An 18,758-nucleotide genomic window follows, 5' to 3' on the forward strand; every position below is an offset into this window, starting at 1 on the left:
GGGGACAGTGTTGCCCAGCACTCCATCTCATCTCACCCTGCAGAGTTCTGAAAGTGGGACTTATGCCATAAGCCAACACAGATTGTCACCCTGATGTGCAGTCTTGAAGTCAGGACACAAACAGCAACAGTCACCAGAAACTCTCATTTCATTTTGGCTGGCCAATCCACATACCCTTTCTTCTTTGATGAGGACCTAGCCTCAGTTCTCTGGGCTGTCATCACCTCTAGCCTAGGCTACTACAATGAACTCTAACCAGGATTCATCCTGAAGCTCTTTGGAGCAGGAACTGTCTTATTGTGCTAGGTACTGTACAAAAAAGAGTCCTGGTCCATGAATGGGGCTCATGGGCACTTTCTTTGTATTCCCAAAAGACCATAGGAAAGCTCAAGACACACAGAGAAGACAGAACAATGACAGCACAAACTGATCCTTTGATTTCTGTATCAATTCACAGACTCCAGATATAGCACAGTAGAAAGGTACCAAAATAGCACTGCTAGGGAATGGTGCCCTCCTCCACCTTGACCCAGCATGAGTGCCCAACTCCACTGCTTGTCGTCAAGTGCATGACGGTCACTAAAATGCCTCCATTCTGCTTCACGTGCCTAACAGTCTGAGCATGGGCATAGTTTTTTGGGGGGGAAAGGAGGCTGGGGTGAAAGTAAGGTGGTATGGGCTTTTATGGCATACCAGTAAAACGTGGCCGCCTGCACCGGCCCGCACTGCTGACTTTAAAGGGCCACCGCCTGCTTAAACTTCGCTGCCCCTTTTGTGCCCCCGTCAGTGGCCCTGCTAGGTCCCTACGGGCAGGGCCGCCAATGCGGGGTGCGGGGGGGGGGGGGGAAGAGAACAACAAAAGGGGCAGGGACGTGGCAGTGCTTTAAGCAGGGTCCTTTCGCCACTTTAAAGGACCATGCTTAAAGCGCTGCCACCTCCCTGCCCCTTTTGCCGCCCTGCCCAACCCTGGGCCACCGACAGGGTGGAGGCAAAAGGAGCAGCTACCCCGGGGCCAGTGATTTAAAAGGGCCCAGGGCTCTGGCTGCTGCAGTGGTCGGGCCCTTTAAATCATCGCTGGAGCCCCAGGAGGGCTGGCCGGGTGACGCTGACCCCCCCAGCCCCGCTCCTTCCGCCCAAGGCTCCGCCCCTTCTGGGGGGGTGGGGTTAAGAGACAAATTTTGCTTTCACCCCTGAAGGGGGCCATTGCTCCGCTAAAGAAACTGCAAGCCTTGGGCAGGCACAGAATTTGCCCTCCTCCTGCTCTGCACACAGCCCCAATGGTCTGATTAGAGCTGCCCCGCACAAATACAGAAGTCAAACTACACCTGTCCTTCTGAGTTGCACTCCAAGAGACAGAGCATTCCTGCCAAAGACCCCTGCAATACAGCTTGTTGGCCAGTCATTAGATCAGAAGGTTCAACACACTCACAACCCTGACTCAGATTTGATCCCACTCAGTAGAACGCAGTGGTGCACACAAGCGTTTTGTCACATGCCTGGCAATTCTGCAGGTGCAGCATTCTGTGTTTTTGCTTCTTAAATGCTCTTTGTTCTTCCCACATGTGATTCTAATGGAGAAAGAGTCTTAGCTGCCATTCTTTTTCACCTTGATTTGCTGTGTCCTAATTTTCCACAGGGCTTGTTTCAAATTAATTGAATTGGCAAAACACATTATTTAAACTTGTAGATGTGATGGAAATAACTTGTGTGCGTCAATAATCCCAGTTAGGTTGCCTCATCCAGTGTTGAGGACAGACATTTTTTGTACTAGAGGAGATCACCCAGTTTTGGAGAGGACCAAGTGGAACATGGATCCAACTTTTTCTTCATCTGTGAACAATGTACTTTTTGAAGCAGTATCAAATTCTTTCCCAAAAGTCAGAACAGAGGATGTTTCAGGACATGATCAAATCACAATGTATACAAAATAGGTTTAACAACAATATTTTCAACTGTCTCTTTACATTTATTATGAAAAATTTTGCCCTTTTCTTCATCTGAGGATCTCCAAGTGTTTTACAAAAATTAGTGGACTAATTAAAAAAAAACTTTTATATGTCTTTGTGCCCTTCTAGCAATGAAAGGGACCAGAGTGATGCCCAATGTCCTCAGCTGGGGAATCCCCTAGACTGGGGGAATTCCTTGCTGGCACAGTGTTCACATAGCTGGCTCCTATGCCATCATGACCCACTGCATTGCACAACAGAGGGGGCACATTTAGGCTGAGAAGGGGTGTGGCTGGAGTGTAATTGCTCTTTGACTATACTTGTCTGTCAGGATTTCTGGGTTCATAGCCAGCTGATGTTGTTTAAGGAGCTCTCAGGCTAGTATTCCTTCAGGCTGCTCTCAGTGAGTTTAACGGAGTAGAACTGGCCCCAGAATCAGGGAACCAACAACTGGCTTCTTTGCTCAGTTCATCCCCAGCTGTGCCTAGTGGATGCTGAGCATAGCTTAAAATCTTGTCTAATAAGTTTAGCTTCACAGCAAGGTAGACTGGTATCATGATCTAAACAGAGGAGAAGGGTGACACACAGAAGTTAAGTGATGGAAGCAATACCATACAGAGAGTCAGTGGCAAAGCTGTGCCTTGTGTTTCTCAATTGCCAGTTGTACTTTCAGCCAGAAAAGGAGTCTTCCTCCTGAAGAGTCCAATTATCAGTGCTCACTAAAAAGATGAGTTTTTTGTGACGGGCATCTGGTTGCAGTAGGAACTGGCCCTTGACCATAAACATTTCACACAGGGCTCACTGAACCACCACCAGAGGGTGATAATTTTCAGCCGCTACCAACTTGTACTAGGGTCAGACCAGTGGCCCAAAGGAGAAAAGCTATGTTACTACTATCATACTTTGTTTAGCAGTTCTCTTAGCAGCGTAGTACAAACACACACACAATCCCTCTGTACCCAAATACTATGTCCTGACCCATTAAGTCTCTTTCATACCAATTTTCCTTGCACTATGCTGGATCCCTCCTTCTACCTTGAGGATTTCAGTCAGCATGCGTGACACTTGCTCTTCCTGATCAAAAACCTGAGAACACAGTTTGTTTTGAATACTCCATATAGCTGGGAGAAAAACACCTATGCGGCAGAGTGCCTAGGTGGGCACCAGGGGAAAACTAACATTCTCCTTCTTCTGAGAAAGCTGCTTTGTCAAACTTTCAGAGAGGTCTCCCTGTGGACTAACACCTCTTCACAACCCCCATGTAAACACCTCAAAAACACATCCACTGCTACAAAACACATGAACTCATTGGCTCATTACAGAGAGGCTTACACTATTTTCAGTGGTTTTTATGAGCTCTTGCACCCTGATTCCCTTAAGATCTCAGAGGAACCTTTGCATTTCAGCACCAAGGACAGAGACAGACATTTACTTGGAAGGCCTGTAACCTCAACAGAAACCTGTACAAACCAAACACTGGAGAGGTACAGAGACAGTCCCTCCTAGTGTATATATGTGTGTGTGTGTGTGTGTGCGCGCGCGCTCGCTCTGGAGAGAAGGGGAGAGATACGGAGAGCTCCTCCTAGTGTGGGGTTGGTGGCGGCTCTGGAGGTTAATTCCCCAGATGAATCTTTTTCCTAACATGTGACTGATAGCTTTGGTTAGCTGGAAATCTGTGCTAACATCTGCAGGTAACCAGGTACTAAAGGAAGAGGGAAAGGTGAGGAGGGAGAAAAGTTGGAGGGGAAAGATTTTGCTTTCCTCTTTTTTCTGTTTTTTTTGTTTGTTTTTGCTCTTCTGCTAAGTGAAAGGCCTTCTGTTCAGATAGCAGGAGGAGGCTGGTAAGGATTAACTGATTTTGCTGTCAAATACAGGGAGCACACGTGTGAGTGTCATGTGTGTGAAGGGTGCCGGCTATCCTTTTTATGGTGAAAACTAAATTTCTGGTCCCTGATAACCTATCTTTAAAAAAAAAAGAAAAAGAGCAAGCAAGCGAGAAGCAAACACACACAAAAAGAAAAGCCAAGACACATGGAACAAAGCCTTTCCACAGTCACTCTGGGAAAATGAAGAATCTGCCTGGACATTTTCTGGGCTTGAATGAAACACAAAGGCTAAAAGAAGCTAGAAAATAACCAGCGCTGTCAGGGTAAAGCTACTCCTCTTGCTCTTCTGACTCTGGTCTTTCTTACCAGAACCTCTCTCCTCAGCTTACCTACAGGCTGTATTCTAGCACAGGTGCCCTTGCCATGACACCTCTACCGAGTCAGCCAATTAATCTGTCTTGTTTTTAGGTACTTATATGGACACCCCAATACCATAACAATCACCTACTGTTTAATGCATTTATCCTCATTACATGTCTGAGGTAAGGAAGTACTATTATCTACATGGTACAGATGAGGAACTGAGAGACTATATGACTTAACCAAGGTCACACAAGAAGCCTGTGGCAGCATAGGAAATTGAACCTGGGTCTTCCGAGTCACAGGTGGCACTTGTATATTTACAATTTTTATTGTAAATATACAAGTACGTATATATAATCCTAGTTTTCTCTCCATCCCCCACCCCCCTTTGAATTGTTGCTTGTCTTCTTAGGCTGTAAGGTCATTTGAGAAGGGAGCATGTTCTCAGACATTTTTAAATGGCTAGGACAACAGAACCCCATTCTAACTGGGGTTTCTGTTCACTGATTTTCAGTCTCTCTCCTGAGATTTTGTATGACAAACATCCAGCCCCAAATCAATTGATTAGGCCAAGGAGAAAGAAAATGGGTCTTTCATGGACTAGAGATACCTGGAGACAGCAGCACTTTGGGGTTCCACTGTTTAGGGGTTTTTTTGGTAGCTTCAGGCAAGTAGGTTTCCTAAAGGAGGCACATCCCCCTCCCTGAAAATCTGTATGGAAAGATCAGAGTGGATAATTCCTCTTTGGGGAGGAGGGGGAAAAAAAGAAAAAGCACTACCTCCTCTGCTCTCAGTTGATGTCTGAGCTTCCTCTTATTTGCACTTGAAAGTATTCAGGCACCTTTGAAGTGAGAGGTGAGAAATTCAGGCTGTCTATACAGAAGACAGCTTTGAGGAACTCAATCTTTCTCGGGTGGTTTCGAAAACACTCCTCGCTGAAGCATTCACTGCTTCCCCAATTGCTTTGCATGGGCAATCAACTTTTCCCTACCACAACCAAAAAATCCTGATGTCCAACCTCCAGGAACCAGGTACTCTGTCCAGAGAGTCCTCCTTACCCCAAATTTCAGTAGATTTGGAACTGCAAGGCCTGGATTTTGAGAAGGTTTGGATCTGAATTGTGAGTAGTTCTTCACTCTCTCTAATGGGCTAAAAAGCATGTGTGCTATCCTATCTACCTTTGGCTATGGCGTAAAGAGGCACAGAAGGAGGAAACGGAAGGAGGGAAGATTGGGATTAATAGTATTCAAGGAACAGATTAAAGCCCTCCAGGAACTAGATAGGGCCATATGTTTAGATATGGCTGGTGAGAGGAAGAAACTTTAGAACAGATTTGGGAACCATTCCTGAGCATAGATATGTAGGATTTCTCAATCACAAACTAGTCAATTGCATCTGGTAACCTGCCCCCAGCAATAGCTGGTGCTCCAGAGAAAGGCAAGCCATTTCTTCCCTTACCACAACATAATGCACCTGCCCTATTCTGCATTGCTGTGTGCCGGGGTGGGGGGGAGGAGTTGTGGTGGAATTCCTTTCTGGTCATGGTTGCCACCACTGTATGCCCTGAAGCAGGAGATCTGATAACCCATATCCTAGTTTGAATCATCATTCAGATCTTCTGTGGTTGTACTACATTTATCCCAGCCCTTTGAATAATCTAGCCACACTATTCGATTCTCTTGTGGCAGAGTCAATTCCGCAGGCTCTCTATGTGCTGTGGGAAAGAGTATTTAGGTATTGGCAGGTATAGCCCATGTCTTTCGCAGAATCCAGCTGTGCCGAATAAATAAATCGCCTGCGGTCATTTATGTGCAAACAACATGTGCCCAGGGGCCTTTTGGAAGGAAAGCTTTCAATCTGTGTTCAGTGCAGCGGTGCCGTAATGGGAACAAATAAACATGCGCTCTCTCCTTCTCATTCTCTCCCCTCCCACCATGCTTTTGTAACCAGGCACTTTGCCTTGCTAAGTTAAAGCTGAGAAGTGGTGTTTTGCATTATGTAGATGGCTGTTGCAGAAGAGAAAGAGCCACAAAGTGCACTTAACAAACCCCAACCTCTACTCCAGTGTTGGGAGGTTAAAACCAGAGATGGGTGAATGACGGTCATTTACCCATCTGCAACCAATTCCCTTGACAGGCCCTGTTAAAAAACCAAAAAGTTCTGGAGCCCCATCTCCCAGAGGAGCTCTACACCACAGTTATTTAGTAAAGTACATTGGCTTTCATTGTGAATGGGCTGCTTAATGTAAGTGCAGCACTTGGGGCAAGGAGAAGCAGAACTAGAGAAGGTTTGAACCTTTGATTGTTTCAGTGTGTTAGTCTTTCCTCCACTGTAGCTAGCGAAGGCCCAGTTATGGCACAGCAGCACTTACTAGGCTGGGTGACCAAAGGTCCTTTCCTTCTTTATGCCATCCCCTACTATGAATTTTCTTCTTACTCAAAAAAGAGTTTGATTCATAATAACTAGATATAGCTCAGTTAGGACTCTCATCTTTCCAGTGTCCCTATGCAGGCATCCGCACACACACTAGCACAGAATGCAAAGTAAGTTCCAGGAATAATCCTTTCAATTTAAAACAAACATTTTGGCTATTTTCATATCTCTTGTGCATTTGCTTTACATGAATATTCTAGTGAACAAGCAAACTGGCAGGATCACTCCTGGAAACACAAGTGTTCAGTAAATATCACAAGGTACTTAACAGAAAGCAAATTTTGCATTTGCAATTGCAGATATGCGCTCTGGAAACTTGATCTTCAGATTCACACCAATCCACTCAGGGAATAGAAACATACTAGGTGATCGACAGGTGCTATCAAATACTTGCAATGAACTGTTCGTAAATGAGCTACAGACCAAGAATTATTCACAAACATTATCCAGCGAATTTTAAAGTAAGGGTTACATTTGATAACATTTCAATCTGTTCATGGGCAATTTACAAACAGAAATAGAGGTGAAATTTTCCAGATAAATTATTAGTCACAAACAGGCAGATAGGGGAAAAAAATCCCAGTGTTGGATTGATTTAGCTGTTGACCAATCTGTATAGGAAAGCACCTATTACAGCAGGGTGCTGCAGCATCAGACCCAGTGTGGGGAACTGATTTTCAAATATTGTAAGCTCAAAGGATTCAGAATGAGTTGGACTCTGCTCCCAATATCACAAAGAGCTGCATCACTTCCTCTGATCCCAGAAGCAGCTACACTCAGCTCCTGCCAACAGAGTCACTTTCTAATTTGCAGTATCTTGGCCACATACAGTCCATCCAAACAGAGCTGGCAATTAGTGGCTGTTGATAAACTTTGCTGTAAGCCCTTGTCAGGGCTTTAGCTGCTCTGGAGCTAACTATTTACAAATTTTGCTAGTTACAGACGCATCAGAGAAACAGTTTTGACAGTTTGCGTCCTACAAAGTTTTTTTTCCCCCCAATTAGAGCAGATAATGAGAGGACCCCGCTCACAAAAAACACACAACCCTGTGACCCCAAGATTGGCACACTAGAGTCACAGAAAAATGCTGCACATCAAGCTACAGATAGTGATTGAATTGGTACAGAGCCACAAACCAACTGAATCGAGGCTGGGGGCGGGGGGGGGCCCAATATCTCTATTGCCCTTCTGAAAGGCATGAGGACAATCACCACTGGGAGTGAGGGGCGGGGTCTCTGACCACACAAGCCAGACTTGGGATGATAGAGAATAACCTAATTGTTCCCCCTACACCTCCCAATCCCAGAGACTGCCTGGAAGAAGTACACATGGTGGCTTTTTCAAACTTTTGAAGTCTGAGGTGTTGGGATGGAGGCTGCCTGCCATGAGCACTGAGAAAAGCTCTGGGGAAAGGATAAAGGAATGTGGGCAGAGGCGGATTATGGTTTTGCTACAGCCCAGGGGCCCCACAAGTGGGGGCCCCTCCCCACCCCTTCCTTCTGCAGTCCCTCCCACCCCCTGTTCTCCCCTCCAGAGCTCCTACCGGGGAGTGGGGTCGGGGTGCGGGAGCTTGCCCTGCTCTGCCTGCCTGGTGCTCCTGCTGGGGCCTGGAGCTTTGTCATTTTTCCCAGGCCCCCCAGTTGGCCAGGGTCCCTGGGCACAGGCCTTATTGGCCCGGTGGCGGATTAGCCACTGAACGTGTGGTGCAAGGTGGAGACAGATCTCACAGTGATGGATGCCAACATAAGTACCAAAATACTCAGAGCTCAGTACTCTACTTCACCCCCCACCCCACTTATTTGAATAAGAGGCAGCACTGTGCTGTTGGTGTGGCAGCCTTCGCCTCTCTGTGTTTCCTACCTTTCGGAGCAAGCTCCCTGCTCCACTCTGCCTCACTGACTCTCCATCTTCAAATTCCCCCTGACAACCTCTCTCTCAAGCACTTAGGGTACTGCATGTATGACAGGCACTGGACTGTACAGAATAAAGTTTTATGGCACCGTGCTGCCATTGTCTACCTCTACTGACTGAGGCACAGGACACAGTCTCATGTAAGGTCACACAGAGTTGCTACCCTTTCTACCTCCCAGCTTCTTGGCTTAAGCCACTAAAGAGTGCAAAAAAATCTAAACCACCATTTGCCACAGGTGGGAGAGCTAGTGTAAGCAGGACACAGACATTTCTATTAGTGCATCAGGCCATGACATGTGCCTGATGACATCAGAACACATGTCCACTCTCCTGTAGTCAGCAGTAGCCAACACTCAACGTTTCAGAGGAAGGTTAAAACACTGTCACAATGAACCTGGTCATTTGCTGCAATGCTGTACCTGGTTGGGGGTAGGGGGAGATAATTTCCTGGCCCATATCACAAACGTGTTATGCCAGGAAGCATGAGATTTCATTGCCTTGATTTTAGTGAAAAACTACAAATGGCCATAAGATTATCCAGGCCGTTTCTAAATGTTGCCACAGTACAGTAATGGACTTGACCTCCTAGGGCAATGAAAGCCGTACGCTGGAAGACGGCTGTACATTGCACTAATGTACTGCTACCTCACAATGATGATACACAAAAAGGCAAAAGGGATTATGTAGCACTCGTCTTATGAAAAACCCCACAAGCCACACAAGGAGGCTGCATAAACCGACCAGTGCAAACAGAAGTGATGCAACTCAACTGATCACAAACCAGGTTAGCAACAAGGAGGATGTAAAAAAAAAACCAAAAACAAAAAGAACCCCACACATCCGTCAATGGCAACTGACCCCGGCCAAAGATTAACAGCTCTCCAACTTCCCCAAGAAGAGCTGGCCCTTTTCTTTAGAACCATAAGTGCTTCTGTATGTTCAATTGTATTGACTAGCAAATAAGATGGGGGTGAGAGGCAACATCCAGCCTGGAGATGTGACTGTAACATCTGTGACCAGTGCCACAAGAGATATTCCTGGCTCTGCCATGTGTTTGCTGAGAAACCACCTCTGTGTTCTCTGTCTGTAGAACACTGTACTACTATTTCCACCCTTCTGTAAAATACTTTGAAAGCTAGGAATAAAAAGCTCTGTATACGAACTATTAATTATGAAGTATTAGTATTGAGGCCAAGAGCTTGGCAAGATTCAAGAAGGTATTAGACACTTATATGCATAAGATTCATACTTGAGCATTAAAAAGAAAACCTAAGAGCAAAAGGCAACCAGTCACTGATGGGCACAGGAAGAAATTCCCCCAGGGGGAGGTTATTCCGTAATCATCAATTATGAGGTTTCTTGTACCTATCTCCAGAGCAGCTAGTACTGAGCACCACCAGACACAGGTACTGAACTAGATGGACCATTGGTCCAATGGAGCACTTTTAACCAAAAAAAAATGTGTTCGGCAGAATGTGAAGAAACTTTCCTCACCAGCACCAGAAGACCAGCCAACAACCCTTTGCTGCAACCACAAAAGATGGTCCAGCAAAGGCTCTTTTCTCCCTTTCCTCCTTAAGAAAACCAAGACAGAACACCCAAGATCCCTGGCACTTGGCCTCTTTTCCTGTGGGGCTGCCTTTGCCACACACATGGGGCATTAAAAACAAAACAAAAAACCCAACACAATATGATCTCAAAAAAACCACTTACATTTTGTGCCAGCGATCTGGTGGTCATGAGGGTCTGATTCATGATTGTTGAAATTTGGGAGCTGGCAATTCTGAGGTAAATCTGAAGGGGGTGAAAGAGAGTTCTTTCCCTGTGCAATCTCCCACCCCCACATACACTTCACACAAACTCCTTCAAAGTCTCCTCCCTCTCTTCCTCCCACTAAATCCCAGTCTCTCCTCTCCAAACCTTCCCCTCCCTTTCCCCGGACACCCTTCCATTCTCTCCCATCACACCATGCCACCTCTTGCCACAAAGCCTTCCAGCTTCTTTCCCCTTTACCCCAATTCCCCCTGCACCCCCACTCCACACTCAGAGCTGTCCCTCCCTTGTGATTGTTGCAGTGCTGCCAACACCCAAAGTTCAAAATCACAAGGCAGAGGCTCCCCCACCCCCAAAAAGTGAAAGGATAAAACACACACACACACCCACCCCCCTCATGATTTTTTGGGCAAAGTTTATATAGTGTTTTTGGTCTGCCTTTGGCTGTTGGAGTCCTTCTGCTCACCCCAGCATGTGGGTAGCTGTACAGCGTTGCAGCTCTCCCAGCTGTACAGTGTGAAGCAATTCTGGCCCTGCTACAGGAGCTCTCGTGGCTGCTGATGGAGCAGAGCTGCCAGGTTCTCCCCACGCCCCAACAGACTAATTCATTAGTTCTGTACCTACCATTCCCAGCCCTACATCTGCCCAGCCCCTCAAGTAATTTTGCCCCCCCCTCCAGCCCTATGTCTGCCTGTCCCCCACAGAGACTATTGCTCCTCTGGGGTTCTTCACCCTACCCCATTCCTGGGGCTACAGCCATGGGGGCCTCTTCTCCCCTGTCCCAAGCCTGATGTTGCAGAGATGGGTGGGGGGGTGGGGAAGGAAACACTTAGCAGACTGAACCATTGTTCTGCAGTGAGGGTGGAAGTGGAGCAACCCTGAGCTGCTGGGCTCCTTCTGCTCCTTCCCCTCTGAGAATGGTGTCAGAGGGCTGGATCTTTCTGAGCAGTGACCAGACTGGAATCAGTGGGAGCCAATAAAATAAAATCCCACTACTGGTGAAGCAATTAATGAGAGTCAGCAACACTGTGTAGTCACTGCCAACTGTCCCAGGAGGGGAGGAGCTGGAGAAGCTGCCCCCCACCAGCACTGCCAACTCCAAGCCTCTCCTGATCTGTGGATCTTCAGAGCTGGCAGGTGAGCCTTTCAGCCAGCTACAGAGTATAGAGAAAGGACGTTGCTATGCTGACACTTTTTCATTGCTTTCCTTTTCAAAGCCCTCTGCTTTCCAACATTGTTAACTAAACCTCACTGCTTCCCTACTAAGGTAGGTGAGTTATTCCCATTTCACAGATAAGGAAGCCAATACGCAGAGAAGCAGAGTGATTCCTGGATCTGACTCAATCTCGGATGTTGCGGAAGAAAGCCTTCTAGCTGAGCCCTAGGTATGGGCTTCATGCAGAAATTACTTCGTGAAATTCTCTGGCCTGTGTTGTGCAGGAGATCAGATTGGATGACCTAATGACTTTATGACCCTAAAAATCTATTAAACCCAAGAGTTTCTGGCTCCCAATCCTCTGTTGACCCCATGGGAGGATACCTCCACACTGAGGAGCAAACTACTTAAAAGATGTGCCTCTGAAGGCAGCAGCCCACTAATCTTCCCCAATCCTGCCAGGGAATAACCCCTCTGGTGTATGCTGGTATGGCATCAGACATCACAGGTTAAGCCTAAAGAGTCCTCTTCCATCACCTTGTACAGTTTTGCTTGATACCATACACTGTAACTGTATTGGCTAGCCAGGGCCTCTCAAGTTAGATTTTAACCACAACTGAGTTCATAGTGAAATTAACTTGATCTTTATCTTGTGGTAGCTTTCACTGGTTATGGGTGTTTGCAAAAGAGGAAGGGTGGTGTTCTGGTAAAGCACAGTGTGGGGACTCAGGTGACTTGAGTTCTATTCCTGACTGATACAGCTCTGCGTGCTATTAACAGAATGTTAGGAACCATTAAGAAAGGGATAGCTAATAAGACAGAAAATATCCGAATGTCACTATATGAATCCATGGTACACCCACACCTCCAATACTGCATGCCATTATGGTTGCCCATCTCAGAAAAAATACATTAGAATTAGAACAGGTATAGAGAAGGGCAACCGAAATTATTGGGGTATGGAGCAGCTTCCATACGAGCAGAGATTAAAAAGATGAGGGCTGTTCAGTTCAGACTAAGTGGGGATATGACAGAGACATAAAATCATGAATGATGCAGAGAAAATGAATAAGAAAGTTTTATTTACCCTATCACACAAGAACCAGTGGTCAGCCAATGAAATAGGCAGCAGGTTTAAAAACATAAGGAAGTAATTCTTCACACACTGCACAGTTCACCTGTGGAACTCATTGCCAGAGGATGTTGTGAAGGCCAAGAATATAACTGGGTTCAAAAGAGAATTAGATATGTTTGTGGAGGTTAGGTCCATCAATGGCTATCAGCCAAGATGGTCAGGGATGCAGCCCCATGTTCTGGGAATGGATGACAGGGGATGGATCACTTGATCTTTGCCCTATTCTGTTCACTCCCTCTGAAGCACCTGGCATTGGCCCCTAGGCTAGATGGACCACTGGTCTGATCTAACATGGCTGTTCTTATGTGACCTTGGCCAAGGCAGTTTCCTCCCTTATAACTGGAGATTATTACTTCCCTTGTCTCTGTAATGCACTTTGAGAGCCTCACAGGGAAGGAGCAGTTTGTTATTGTGGAGGCTACATTGTGATTGCAGGGGAGAGGTTCCCCCCCGAAAAAAAAGGAACAGGGAGGGTAAGGAGGAGGGAGAAGTTTGACAATAATCATTTTCTACATTTTTGACAAGCCGGGAAACTTTGTCCATTCACCAGACATTTCCAACTTTGCTGTCTCCCATTGCGAAGCTCCCATCTCATGCCTAACTGACTCTTCTCTTGATTTATAGTAATTAGGAGCCTTGCAGCCTGCCCAGAAGGAAACGTCCGCTTGCTGCATCCTTCCTGTGAGTGGCCATTCAGATACCATTATCAGGGCTGATGCTTAAGCACCACATCAGGACCCTAGATGATGAGTCCACAGTACTTGTTTATAGCACCTTGTACACCCCCAAACTGGCCCTCCAAATTCACCCCTTAAAAAAAAAACCACACAGACTGAAATAAGAATGCCAGCTTTAAACATGGAGATGGACACCGCTTGAGGGAGATGATTCCCCTACCCTCAGCAATGGAAGCGACAGAAACCCCTTCAAGCCCCAATCTGAATCCTCCACCTTTAAAAATTATCTATTCATGCTTGTCAACATTGAGCCAGACAAAATCTGTGATTTTAATACGCTCTTATAGATTTCACATTCTGCTCACTGTCTGAACAATGAGAATGACTGCCTCCTTTAAAAATTGATTTAATCTCGGGCTTGGTTTTAAGAGGTCAACTGTGGGTTTGGGTTATTTGCAGTATTTTTGCCCCAGGAGCGAGAACGTCATCTCTTAAGTGGGTGAAGCAGAGAGAGCAAACTCTACAATGAGGATAGACTGTCAAAATCTGTCTGCATGTGCACCCTGCTCCCCATCACCAAGTCTAATTTTCTTTGAATCTCCAAAATAACAAAACACGGGAGGGACAAAGACAGGAAGAGAGCAAAAGAAAGATCAAAAAGGTTAGATAGGCTGAAAGCAATCTACTGTTGTCCATTTAGGCCCAAGTTTTCAAAGAGCTCTAGTTTTGGATACCACAGGTTTGGACCTAATTGACACTCATTTTTAGAGGGGCTGCACACTCATGTATTAGAGCTGGGCAACCCCTCTGAAGAAGGGGAAAAAGAACCCCACACCCAAGAAACCCAAGCCTTAGATCAGCATCCAGAAACGGAGGCATCCAAAATGAGAGGCTATTTCTGAAAAAAAAAAAAGAGGCCATGACTCATTTCTATAAAGACTTCTTTAATTGTGCTGCTTATACACTTTAAAAATCAGCCAGCCACCCCTCCAGACGGTCACACTGCTGTGAGTTCCTCACAGCCGCACTGGGCAGGGCAGTGGCTGGAACACTTGGCACTATGGAAACTTTATGCTGTGGAGCAGCCTATTGGCAGCACTGGGGAAAGTGGTAATAAGTAAATAAGGGCCACACAAACCACTCCAGTACAGTGCAGAATCCAAGAGACTCAGATAGCATAAACCTACTCCCCCGCCCCCGACTCCTGCCCCACACCTTCCATCCCTTGGACCATGCAGCAAAGTAGCTATTAGAGGGCCAGATAAGAGGGAAAGTTAATCTGGAATGTGATCATCGTAGTAGGGGAGCTGTGTTTTCTGTAAAGGATATGAAGTGGGAGCTTGAAAATTAAACCAGGACCAATGCAGAAATGGAAGAGCAATCCCATTCCCTATTAGTTTTCATTACTTTGAAGTTTCAAAAGATATGTCACTTACCCAGTGTTTGGAGTCTGTGTGAATCCATCCTGCCTTTCCTCTTATTTACTGCCACTGCCATTTTTAGTCTTAGCATTTTTGCATCTCCCCTGCTTTTGTGTGACAGAAAGAATGAATGACTTGGGAGGGTAAGGAGGAGAAGAGGGTAGGGGGAATCTGAGACAGAGTTTGTGTGACACTGTGTGCATGTGTTTGCAAGAGAGATTGAGTAACCCTGGGTGATACAGCCTGTGTACATCTGAGAGGAGAGAGAGAAAACGTGTGAGAAACTGGGAAAGATACAGGTGCCTGAGACAGGGAGAATGGCTATCAGTAATTAAGTCTCTCCTCCACCACTCTTTAGCTCTTATCTCTTCTCCCCTGTTCTGAGCTTTTCTGCCTCCTCCCTGGATGCTTCCCTTCTCCAGGAGATGTTACATTTTCTTTGACGGTGCGGGGTGGGGGCGGTGGTGGAGAATTCAAATCTCATATCTGCTCACTGAAGCTAAAGAAGGAAATGCGGGTGCAGGGGAAACAAATGAACAAAAACAAACCACCTAATCCCAGAGCCAAAATAAGAGTCCTAAAGAAACAAAGTACTCCTGCCAATGAGCTGCGAAATCTGTCACAAACATAGTAACCAAAAGTGAGTTGATTAGTTCCCCCTCCCCCCCCCATTTCAATGGCACAAGAAGAAGGGCTTTTGCCATGCTAAAGTGATGCACTGGCTTTGGTGATGGAATTGATTACAGAGGCACCACAGACTGCAAACACAGAGGTTCAAGTCCCTGCTGTGATGAATAATCCATAGCAGTATTCCAGCTCATTTATTCTCCCCCAGCTCCATTAACAAACAGGGTTGCTATACATTTGCTGACCTGCACAAACCGTGTCTGCTGATGGCTAGGATACACTGGAAGGGAACTGGAGATGCTAAAATAGCCAGCTATTATTTCTAACACCATGCTCAATAGTGACTCCTGCTGGAAGAGGCAGAGATTAGAGTAACAGAGCTCATCACAGCCTGTGGTCATGTACCTCCTGCAGAGACATTGTGAACAGAGTTATAAACGGAGAAGCTCTGAGCCTTTCCACAGTTACTGTTCCTACCCCATCCTATAGAGTGACTGGGAATACAGCTCCCCACAGCTGCTGTTCTCGCACCGTTTCCTACGGATCAGGGGGCTGGGGTTGGAATAGCTGCAAGCTATTATTGGAATAGCTATTGCAAGCTATTGGAATAGCTGCAAGCTGGGGTTGGAATAGCTGCAAGCTGTCATCACATGACATCATGACACATGCATTTTGCATCTTAAGTGATTACATACATACATTAGAGGGGCAAATATCAAGGAGGGTGAAGAGCTATTTAAGCTCAAGGACAATATTGGCACAAGAACAAACGGACATAAACTGGCCATGAACAAATTCAGGCTGGAAATCAAAAGAAGATTTCTAACCATCAGAGGGGTGAGGTTCTGAAACAGCCTCTCTATAGGAGTTATGGGGGCAAACAACTTAGTTTTGCGAGAATTAGATAAACTCATGAGTGTAATTGTATGACAAGGTTACTTGTGATAATAGGGGGGCAGGGCTCACTAGCCCTGGGGCTCATTTCTGGTTTTTGTCATGTTTCTAAAAGTTCATGATTAAGCCACCTGCAGGGGTCAGGAAGGGATTTCCTCCCCTAGTATTCTGGGTTTCTCCCCCCTTGATCGCCTTCCTCTGAAGGATGAGGGACAGCCATGGCTGGAGAAGGGACATTGGACGGGGTGGGTGGGACAGGGCTCTGAGGTAGCACAGAGTTCTCTCTCAGGTACTTGGCTGGATGGCTCTTGCTCACAGGCTGTATCGGATTGCCATATGTGGCGCCAGGAAAGAATTTTCACCCGGTCAAAATGGCAGGGATCTTGGGGGGGGGGGGGGGAGAAGAGGATTCACTTTCTTCTGAAGCATGCCTTGGTGCAGGTCACTTGCTAGGATTACCTGGGTATCTCACTGTATCATTTCCCTGCCACTGCAGGGACCTTGAGAACTGGTGCACCTCACCCCTGCTTATTCTTTGCTTGTGGCACATAATAGTCTAGTCACCTGTGGTCTGTAACACTTGGGTCTCATTGTTGGGTGTCATGTGTGGGTGGTGGTGGCGGCAGCGGCCTGTAATGCACATGAGGTCAGACTAAAGGATCTGGTGGTCCCTGCTGGCCCTAAAACTCTGATGCTAAAATATGTAATTTTGCTGGAACAGCTGCAGTAACTCATCTCCAGCTTTTGCAAATGATTACAAACAGATGGACAAACATGTTTATGTATTGTAGTCTTATCTATAGTTAGGGGTTACTTTAACCCAGTGATACTCAGACTGAGGCTCGTGAGCTGCAAGAGGCTCTTTAATGTGTCTCCTACAGCTCTTTGAAGCACATGATATTAATGTGATTTAATTATTAACTAAACAACATGATTTTACTATGTTATTAACTAATTGTAGTTAGTTGAACAAATATTTGGTCAGTCATTTTATACACACTAAATATTTCCCTTGTCATGCTGTTTAAATATGAATATATAGTACTATCTTAAATGAAACTATGAACTAACACTACTGTGGCTCTTTTGGGTAATATCGATGGCTAATTTGGCTCCTGAACTATGGAGGTCTGAGTATCACTGCTTTAACCAATTACCCACTCCAAGGTGAGGGTTTATGCTTACTTTAATATGTAAGCATTCTGCGACAGTCCAAGACTACTACAGTAGAGATGTTATCAATGGAAGGGGGACACCCCCCCGACTCACAGTAGAGACTACATAGTGCTTTTTCTATAATAGCTACTTGTATTAGCCCAACCAAACAATGAAGAGTGCAATCTGATAAATACAGAATACATGGTATACGCATTACAAACATATGCCTTGTAGAAAAACCTGAAGTGTCAGTCCTCATCCTCACCACCACCACCAGTGGTTCTTATCCTGGCACTTCCCACTCCTCACCAAGGCACGCAGGCCAGGATTCAGCTTTTATAATGTGTTACACGGATAACCACTGCGGTTCATACATATTTATGAAGGTTTTAACCCCTTACTATTTGAGTACACAAAAAGTTGAATGTATTCCTAATTCCAATACTCATCTAACATGGTTTAGTATTTTCCTATTGCTTCTGCCCACTAGACAGGATACCACTGTGATGTAATTATGTTAACATAATATCTTCAGAAATGATCTTATTCCTACAGCTCAGCCACTGGTTGGTTCACTTCCGCTGCAAGGCAAATTCATTTCCAAAAATAAAGCCATCAACAAGATGGGTGACAATCTCAAGTTACATGATTTAATTTGCACCAATGAACCAGAATAATGTTGGAGGGAAATTTTAATTTGAAGTGACGAGATGGTACCACTGAAAAGTGCACAGGTTGACAGAATTTGGACATCAGAGGTATAATGGCTGCCACTCTTCTCTTTCCTCTCCCCCTTGTGACCGCTTCTTATGTTGCTGTTCCCCTATGAACAATTTGCCACTAACTGCTGGAGGGATACTCATCAGTGGGTGCACAAAGAGCAAGGGGACATGGGACACAGACAAGGCTAATATTTAAAGGGACAAATTGCTAAGGTTTATAATGCTAGAGTCTGTGTTGTGCATTTGAGGGCTCTATCACCTAGGAGAGGTCACTGCAATATTATCTGGCACAGGATGGCAGGGAGGGAGGAGGTAGGGGAGAGAGAAAGTGAGAAGGATATTGTATTCCTTGCCTTCTAGACCCTGAGGGAACAAGCTTTACCATAATACTGATGATGTAAACAACCTTCCCTGAAGAAAAAATGCATCCTTGAAACAGTCATCTATATTTAATACATTTGTAAAAATAAAGACTAAGGCCAGGATCCTTCAGAGGCTCAATTACTGGCTTAACTTTATGCACTGTGAGCACTCTTTGAAGGCTCAAGGCCTCTTGGGTAGCCACCTCTTGGTATTCGTCTCATGGGAAAAATCATGTCAAGATCATGCACAGTTTGGCCCAACTGACTCACAAGTGGGGACATTTAGCTAGGATAAGAAAGGGGCTTCAGGACACAGGGATGTCTCTGGTTTAGTAGAATTGGTCCCAGTGGAAT

At 45.7% G+C, this 18,758-nt stretch overlaps 1 protein-coding gene across 3 annotated transcripts in view; it reads right to left on the reverse strand.

The window, feature by feature from the left end:
• The window catches only part of LSAMP (limbic system associated membrane protein), a 1,345,674-nt gene that overhangs the window by 495,814 nt on the left and 831,102 nt on the right, over window positions 1–18,758 (reverse strand). Inside the window, exon 1 of one of the 3 annotated variants that reach the window (XM_075118883.1) lies at window positions 14,657–14,723. The exons of the other annotated variants lie outside the window; for them this stretch is intronic. Within the exon in view, the coding sequence (XP_074974984.1) occupies window positions 14,657–14,717 (61 nt within the window). The 5' untranslated portion in view covers window positions 14,718–14,723. Of the gene's footprint in view, window positions 1–14,656; window positions 14,724–18,758 lie in introns of those variants that run through there. 3 annotated transcript variants of the gene reach the window in all.

The sequence above is a fragment of the Caretta caretta genome, chromosome 1 (assembly GCF_965140235.1).
Source record: "Caretta caretta isolate rCarCar2 chromosome 1, rCarCar1.hap1, whole genome shotgun sequence".
In the NCBI taxonomy this organism is placed as follows: domain Eukaryota; kingdom Metazoa; phylum Chordata; order Testudines; family Cheloniidae; genus Caretta; species Caretta caretta.